The sequence below is a fragment of the Nerophis lumbriciformis genome, linkage group LG11 (assembly GCF_033978685.3).
Source record: "Nerophis lumbriciformis linkage group LG11, RoL_Nlum_v2.1, whole genome shotgun sequence".
NCBI lineage: Eukaryota > Metazoa > Chordata > Actinopteri > Syngnathiformes > Syngnathidae > Nerophis > Nerophis lumbriciformis.
Window position 1 is genome coordinate 52,006,665 of NC_084558.2, and position 9,163 is coordinate 52,015,827.

At 34.6% G+C, this 9,163-nt stretch overlaps 1 protein-coding gene and 1 long non-coding RNA gene across 2 annotated transcripts in view; one reads left to right on the plus strand and one right to left on the minus strand.

Annotated features, from left to right (window-relative positions):
- Positions 1 to 6,283, minus strand: part of LOC133610209 (kinesin-like protein KIF2A) — a 49,009-nt gene extending 42,726 nt beyond the window's left edge. The window contains exon 1 of the mRNA XM_061966322.2: positions 6,109 to 6,283. Coding sequence (XP_061822306.1) covers positions 6,109 to 6,172 — 64 coding nt within the window. The 5' untranslated portion in view covers positions 6,173 to 6,283. The remainder of the gene's footprint in view (positions 1 to 6,108) is intronic.
- The window catches only part of LOC140679152 (uncharacterized), a 28,188-nt gene continuing 24,821 nt past the window's right edge, over positions 5,797 to 9,163 (plus strand). Inside the window, exon 1 of the long non-coding RNA XR_012050726.1 lies at positions 5,797 to 5,971. This is a non-coding gene — a long non-coding RNA (uncharacterized lncRNA). The remainder of the gene's footprint in view (positions 5,972 to 9,163) is intronic.

The following is a 9,163-nucleotide window of genomic DNA, read 5'->3' on the forward strand; positions in this document are numbered from 1 at the left end:
TATTAGACAGGAAAACCGCTGTTTTAAGCACTTAATGCAAAAACACTAGTCAAAGATCCTCTATTATATTGGAACACTATTCTTTTTAAGCACCTACTGCAAAAACACTAGTCAAAGATCCTCTATTACACCGAAAAACTGCAGTTTTCTTAGTACCAACTGCTAAAACACTAGTCAAAGATCCTCTTAAGTGGGAACACTGCTGTTTTTAGCACCTACTGTAAAAAAAAAAAACAATAAACAAAAAAACACTAGTCAAAGATCCTCTATTAGACAGGAACACTACTCTTTTTAAGCACCTATGGCAAAAACACTCGTCAAAGATTTTCTATTAGACCGGAAAACTGCTGTTTTTTTTAGTACCTACTACAAAAACACAAGTCAAAGATCCTCTATTAGACAGGAACACTACTCTTTTTAAGTACCTATGGCAAAAACACTAGTCAAAGATTTTCTATTAGACCGGAAAACTGCTGTTTTTTTTAGTACCTACTACAAAAACACAAGTCAAAGATCCTCTATTAGACAGGAAAACCGCTGTTTTAAGCACTTAATGCAAAAACACAAGTCAAAGATCCTCTATTAGACAGGAAAACCGCTGTTTTAAGCACGTAATGCAAAAACACTAGTCAAAGATCCTCTATTATATTGGAACACTACTCTTTTTAAGCACCTACTGCAAAAACACTAGTCAAAGATCCTCTATTACACCGAAAAACTGCAGTTTTCTTAGTACCAACTGCAAAAACGCTAGTCAAAGATCCTCTTAAGTGGGAACACTGCTGTTTTTAGCACCTACTGTAAAAAAAATAAAAAAAAATAAAAAAACACTAGTCAAAGATCCTCTATTAGACAGGAACACTACTCTTTTTAAGCACCTATGGCAAAAACACTCGTCAAAGATTTTCTATTAGACCGGAAAACTGCTGTTTTTTTTAGTACCTACTACAAAAACACAAGTCAAAGATCCTCTATTAGACAGGAACACTACTCTTTTTAAGCACCTATGGCAAAAACACTAGTCAAAGATTTTCTATTAGACCGGAAAACTGCTGTTTTTTTTAGTACCTACTACAAAAACACAAGTCAAAGATCCTCTATTAGACAGGAAACCGCTGTTTTAAGCACTTAATGCAAAAACACTTGTCAAAGATCCTCTATTATATTGGAACACTACTCTTTTAAAGCACCTACTGCAAAACCACTAGTCAAAGATCCTCTTAAGTGGGAACACTGCTGTTTTTAGCACGTACTGTAAAAAAACAATAAACAAAAAAACACTAGTTAAAGATCCTCTATTAGACAGGAACACTACTCTTTTTAAGCACCTATGGCAAAAACACTAGTCAAAGATTTTCTATTAGACCGGAAAACTGCTGTTTTTTTTAGTACCTACTACAAAAACACTAGTCAAAGATCCTCTATTAGACAGGAAAACCGCTGTTTTAAGCACTTAATGCAAAAACACTAGTCAAAGATCCTCTATTATATTGGAACACTACTCTTTTTAAGCACCTACTGCAAAAACACTGGTCAAAGATCCTCTATTACACCGAAAAACTGCAGTTTTCTTAGTACCAACTGCAAAAACGCTAGTCAAAGATCCTCTTAAGTGGGAACACTGCTGTTTTTAGCACCTACTGTAAATAAAACAAACAAAAAAACACTAGTCAAAGATCCTCTATTAGACAGGAACACTGATGTTGTAAGCACCTACTGCAAAAACACTAGTCAAAGATCCTCTATTAGACAGGAACACTGCTGTTTTTAAGCACTTAATGCAAAAACACTAGTCAAAGATCCTTTATTAGACAGGAACACTGCTGTTTTAAAGCAGCTACTGCAAAAACACTAGTCAAAGATCCTCTGTTGGATGAGAATGCGCAACTATTTTTAAGCACCTACTGAAAAAAATAACAATCAAAGATCCTCTATTGAAAATGAACACTGCTGTTGTACCACCTACTGCAGAAACACTAGTCAAAGATCCTTTATTAGACAGGAACACTGGTGTTTTACCACCTACTGCAGAAACACTAGTCAAAGATCCTCTATTAGACCGGAAAACTACTGTTTTTTAGTACTCACTGCAAAAAAACTAGTCAAAGATCCTCTATTAGACAGGAAAACTACTGTTTTAAAGCACCTACTGCAAAACACTAGTCAAAGATCTTCTGTTATTAGACAGGAACACTGCTGTTTTTAAGCACTTAATGCAAAAACACTAGTCAAAGATCCTCTATTACATAGGAACACTACTCTTTTTAAACACCTACTGCAAATACACTAGTCAAAGATCTTCTATTACACCGAAAAACTGCAGTTTTCTTAGTACCAACTGCAAAAACACTAGTCAAAGATCCTCTTAAGTGGGAACACTGCTATTTTAGCACCTACTGTAAAATCAAAAAAACACTAGTCAAAGATCCTCTATTAGACAGGAACACTGATGTTCTAAGCACCTACTGCAAAAAACACTAGTCAAAGATCGATCCTCTATTACTAGACAGGAACACTGCTGTTTTTAAGCACTTAATGCAAAAACACTAGTCAAAGATCCTTTATTAGACAGGAACACTGCTGTTTTAAAGCAGCTACTGCAAAAACACTAGTCAAAGATCCTCTACTACATTGGAACACTACTCTTTTTGAGCACCTACTGCAAAAACACTAGTCAAAGATCCTTTATTAGATGGGAAAGCTCTGCTGTTTTAAGCATGTACTGAAAAAATACCAATCAAAGATCCTCTATTAAATAGGAACACTGCTGTTTTAGCACCTACTGCAAAAACACTAGTCAAAGATCCTCTATTAAATGGGAACGCCACGCTGTTTTTAAGCACCTACTGAAAAAATACCAATCAAAGATTCTCTATTGAAAATGAACACTGCTGTTTTAGCACCTACTGCAAAAACACTCGTCAAAGATCCTCTATTAGACTGGAACACTGCTGTTTTTAAACACTTAATGCAAAAACACTGGTCAAAGATCCTCTATTACATAGGAACACGACTCTTTAAGCACCTACTGCAAAACACTAGTCAAAGATCCTCTATTACACCGAAAAACTTCTGTTTTTTAGTACCTACTGCAAAAAACACTGGTGAAAGATCCTCTTAAGAGGGGAACACTCTGCTGTTTTTAAGCACCTACTGAAAAAAATACCAATCAAAGATCCTCTATTAAATAGGAACACTGCTGTTTTAGCACCTACTGCAAAAACACTAGTCAAAGATCCTCTATTGGATGTGAACGCTCTGCTATTTTCAAGGACCTACTGAAAAAATACCAATCAAAGATCCTCTATTGAAAAATGAACACTGCTGTTTTAGCACCTACTGCAAAAACACTAGTCAAATATCCTCTATAAATGTGAACGCTCTGCTGTTTTTAAGCACGTACTGAAAAAATACCAATCAAAGATCCTCTATTGAAAAATGAACACTGCTGTTTTAGCACCTACTGCAAAAACACTAGTCAAAGATCCTCTATTGGATGAAAACGCTCTACTGTTTTTAACCACTTCCTGAAAAAAAATACCAATCAAAGATCCTCTATTGAAAATGAACACTGCTGTTATAGCACCTATTGTAAAAACACTAGTCAAATATATTCTATTAGATGGGAACACTGTGTTTTTAAGCATGTACCGTAATGAAAAAAAAAACCCAATCAAAGATCCTCTATTGGAAATAAACACTGCCGTTTTAGCACCTACTGCAAAAACACTTGTCAAAGATCCTCTATAAATGTGAACGCTCTCCTGTTTTTAAGCACGTACTGAAAAAATACCAATCAAAGATCCTCTATTGAAAAATGAACACTGCTGTTATAGCACCTACTGCAAAAACACTAGTCAAAGATCCTCTATTGGATGTGAACGCTCTGCTATTTTCAAGGAACTACTGAAAAAATACCAATCAAAGATCCTCTATTGAAAATGAACACTGCTGTTTTAGCACCAACTGCAAAAACACTAGTCAAAGATATTCTATTAGATGGGAATGCTCTGTTGTTTTTAAGCATGTACTGAAAAAAATACCAATCAAAGATCCTCTATTGAAAATGACCACTGCTGTTATAGCACCTACTGCAAAAACACTAGTCAAAGATCCTCTATTGGATGTGAACGCTCTGCTATTTTCAAGGACCTACTGAAAAAATACCAATCAAAGATCCTCTATTGAAAATGAACACTGCTGTTTTAGCACCTACTGCAAAAACACTAGTCAAAGATATTCTATTAGATGGGAATGCTCTGTTGTTTTTAAGCATGTACTGAAAAAAAATACCAATCAAAGATCCTCTATTGAAAATGAACACTGCCGTTTTAGCACCAACTGCAAAAACACTAGTCAAAGATCCTCTATTGGATGAAAACGCTCTACTGTTTTTAAGCACTTCCTGAAAAAAAATACCAATCAAAGATCCTCTATTGAAAATGAACACTGCTGTTATAGCACCTATTGTAAAAACACTAGTCAAATATATTCTATTAGACGGGAACACTGTGTTTTTAAGCATGTACCGTAATGAAAAAAAAATACCAATCAAAGATCCTCATTGTAAATAAACACTGCTGTTTTAGCACCTACTGCAAAAACACTTGTCAAAGATCCTCTATAAATGTGAACGCTCTCCTGTTTTTAAGCACGTACTGAAAAAATACCAAACAAAGATCCTCTATTGAAAAATGAACACTGCTGTTATAGCACCTACTGCAAAAACACTAGTCAAAGATCCTCTATTGGATGTGAACGCTCTGCTATTTTCAAGGACCTACTGAAAAAATACCAATCAAAGATCCTCTATTGAAAATGAACACTGCTGTTTTAGCACCTACTGCAAAAACACTAGTCAAAGATATTCTATTAGATGGGAATGCTCTGTTGTTTTTAAGCATGTACTGAAAAAAAATACCAATCAAAGATCCTCTATTGAAAATGAACACTGCCGTTTTAGCACCAACTGCAAAAACACCAGTCAAAGATCCTCTATTGGATGAAAACGCTCTACTGTTTTTAAGCACTTCCTGAAAAAAAATACCAATCAAAGATCCTCTATTGAAAATGAACACTGCTGTTTTAGCACCAACTGTAAAAACACTAGTCAAATATATTCTATTAGATATGTGTTTTTAAGCATGTACCATACTGAAAAAATATACCAATCAAAGATCCTCTATTGAAAATGAACACTGCTGTTTTAGCACCAACTGCAAAAACACTAGTCAAAGATCCTCTATTGGATGAAAATGCTCTACTGTTTTTAAGCACCTACTGAAAAAAATACCAAAGATCCTCTATTGGAAATAAACACTGCAGTTTTAGCTACTTAAAGATCCTCTATTGGGGTGGAAACATTCTGCTGTCTTCAGTACCTACTACTAAAACACTAGTCAAAGATCCTCTATTGGCTATGAGAACTGATAGCACCTACATACTGCAAAAACACGAGTCAAAGATCCTCTATTGGATAGTTTTATTAACACTTATATACTAACTAATATGTTGGGAGATGAGAACGAATTGGGCCGAAAGATGAATTGGAAGATGTGCGTGATGTCAGGTAACTTCAGACACATGCGGCATTCAGGTTCTCGGGTTAGGGGGTGGTCATTTGCACATTTAACCTGGGCTGATAAGACACATGCAGTATTCAGGGGCCCGGGTTGGAGGTGGTCAATGTAATCTGGGCCGGTAGACACATGCAGTATTCAGGTGCCCGGGTTAGGCGTGGTTAAGGTGGGCGCTGATTGGCAACCTTCCACTTCCTGCTAGAGACAGGAAGTGGAAGGTTGGGTGTGACCGTGATCTTCCTCCTCCAGTCCAAATGTGACACATTTGACCAGGAACAAGACCACAAGGCAGCCATTAAATAACCACACCTCCGACAAGCCTCCATCATCCGGGACCGGCACGCGTTCATCCGGTACCGGAGACCCTTCAGGCAGGGATGCTGAACGGACAGGTGACGTTTTTTGGTTTTTTTTAATTAACCAGCCGGAGGGTTGAGGGGGTGACACCCGCGATGGAAGGTAAAAGCGCGGCAATGAGGATGAAGATGCTAGCTTGACTCCATCCCAGCCTGACCGGCTCCCAACGTACCGTCACTCCGCTTGATCTCCACGTAGATTCCCACGAAGATCTTCCCGTAGATCATGGCGGCCATCGCCCCTCTCCTTAGCGCCCCCCCCCCCGTCGCTTTATGGCGTATTTACGGGCCTGAAATGGAATCTTTTCGGTGTTCCTGCGCCTTTCAAGTTGTGTTACTGCGGGTCACCAGGCAGAGGGAAGGGAGGGGCGGCGGTGCGCATGCGCGGGTGTTGCCCACCTGACGTCACCGGCTGACAACCCGCTTAAAAATGCTCATTTATTTCCTATAACAGAATTCAAACATATTTACATACATCAATTATAATACTACATTCATTTACATATTATTTGATGGAGTCATTTTTCGCTGCTATAATTTTTTTTTTAATGTTTCTGAATTATTTGGTCGATACAAACAACTCCTTTTTTTTTTTTTTTTAATAATAATAATTCACACATAGTTAATAATTATTTCCCTTTTAGAAAATCTTAGTAAATAACCTGACTCATCTGCTGGCAGCTGCTCATGTTGAACACAAGGTGGCAGCAGAGCACAGGAGGAGAACGAAAGGGTTTGTTTGCAATCTTTACGCCGGTGCCTAGAGGGCGCTAACGTTCCGAAGTGTTTTAAAAAATTTAATCCCGCCCCCTTTTTGCTTTTTGGACGTAATGACGTCACCACATATACACTTTGAGTGTTGCCATGTACTACTAATGTTTGCAATGTATGTTCTATTTGAAGAACATGACTGAACTCTTACTTGGTTTTTGTATTTTATGTCATTAGCATTTGTGAAAAATATACACACTTTGTTCTGTCAAACCGCTAAGCTAACATGCTAACTTTTTCCAGCTAATTATACACTTTATTTGAGCTTTTTTCCACAGGCGCACACACACTAGTGTCATAGAAGTCGGTGCATGACACATAAACATGGTAAAATTAACTAAAATAACCATGCTAACTTTTTTCTTAGCAAATGTAGCACTTTTTTTTAGCTAACTTTGCAGCCATACAACTTAGTTATGACTTGGTACGTTAACAGTCCGCTAACTTAATTTTTTTGCTCATTTTGCAACCGTTTACCCCCAGAGTCATATAACTTGGTACTTGACATATGATAACTATTAACATGCTATATGTATATATGTGTGTATGTATGTATATATGTGTATATGTGTATATATTTATGTATATATATATATATATATATATATATATATATATATATATATAATCTCGTGTGTGTATATGTATATATGTGTATATGTATATATATGTATGTATGTATGTATGTGTATATATTAGTGATGGGTTGATGAGGCGTCATGAAGCGTTTCGACACATTGCAAAACTGTATTGATACTGTGTCGATACTGTGTCACTAAATACTGACATCTGCCTGACATTAAAAATCCCTACAGGCAACCTATGGACCGACTCAACTGACACTGTTTTTATGACCTAGTATATACAATAATATAAACTAAGTCATTGTATTTCATTTAGGATTATTTCTAGAGATAAATGCATTAAAATATAATATCGGAAATTATCGGTATGTTTTTTTTTTTTATTGGTATCGTTTTTTTGTTTTTTGTTTTTAAATCAACATAAAAAACACAAGATACACTTACAATTAGTGCACCAACCCAAAAAACCTCCCTCCCCCATTTACTCATTCACACAAAAGGGTTGTTTCTTTCTGTTATTAATATTCTGGTAGGTTCCTACATTATATATCAATATATATCAATACAGTCTGCAAGGGATACCGTAAGCACACATGATTGGTCCACTAATAGTACTAACCTGTAACACTTCATTTTACTCATTTTCATTCATTACTAGTTTCTATGTAACTGTTTTTATATTGTTTTACTCTTTTTTTTATTCAAGAAAATGTTTTTAATTTATTTAACTTATTTTATTTTATTAATGTTTTAAAAAAGTACCTTATCTTCACCATACCTGGTTGTCCAAATTAGGCATAATAATGTGTTAATTCCACGACTGTATATATTGGTTGATATCGGTATCGGTTGATATCGGTATCGGTAATTAAAGAGTTGGGCAATATCGGAATATTGGCAAAAAGCCATTATCGGACATCCCTAATTATTTCATATTTTCATTAAAATAAAAGTAGATTTTTATCTTTTTTAGATACAGTCAATAAATAATGTGAACATGTATCATAACATGGAAATCTAAGATAACGTGTTGTGAATGAGGATGCTTGTGGATTGGGAATGTTTTTTTTAGTTTTTTTTACACATTTTTATTTAAAAAAAAAAAAAGTTTTTCCAACGTATTCAATTTTAGACGATTTCTCTTCTTCGTTATTATTATTATTATTATTATTATTATTATTATTATTATTATGTGTGAATGAGGATGCTTGTGGATTGGGAATGTTTTTTTTTGTTTTTTTTTACACATTTTTATTTAAAAAAAAAAGTTTTTCCAACGTATTCAATTTTAGACGATTTCTCTTCTTAGTTATTATTATTATTATTATTATTATTATTATTATGTGTGAATGAGGATGCTTGTGGATTGGGAATGTTTTTTTTTGGGTTTTTTTACACATTTTTATTTAAAAAAAAAAGTTTTTCCAACGTATTCAATTTTAGACGATTTCTCTTCTTAGTTATTATTATTATTATTATTATTATGTGTGAATGAGGATGCTTGTGGATTGGGAATGTTTTTTTTTGTTTTTTTTACACATTTTTATTTAAAAAAAAAAAGGTTTTCCAACGTATTCAATTTTAGACGATTTCTCTTCTTAGTTATTATTATTATTATTATTATCATTATTATTATTATGTGTGAATGAGGATGCTTGTGGATTGGGAATGTTTTTTTTTGTTTTTTTTTACACATTTTTATTTAAAAAAAAAAGTTTTTCCAACGTATTCAATTTTAGACGATTTCTCTTCTTAGTTATTATTATTATTATTATTATTATTATTATTATTATTATTATTATGTGTGAATGAGGATGCTTGTGGATTGGGAATGTTTTTTTTTGTTTTTTTTACACATTTTTATTTTAAAAAA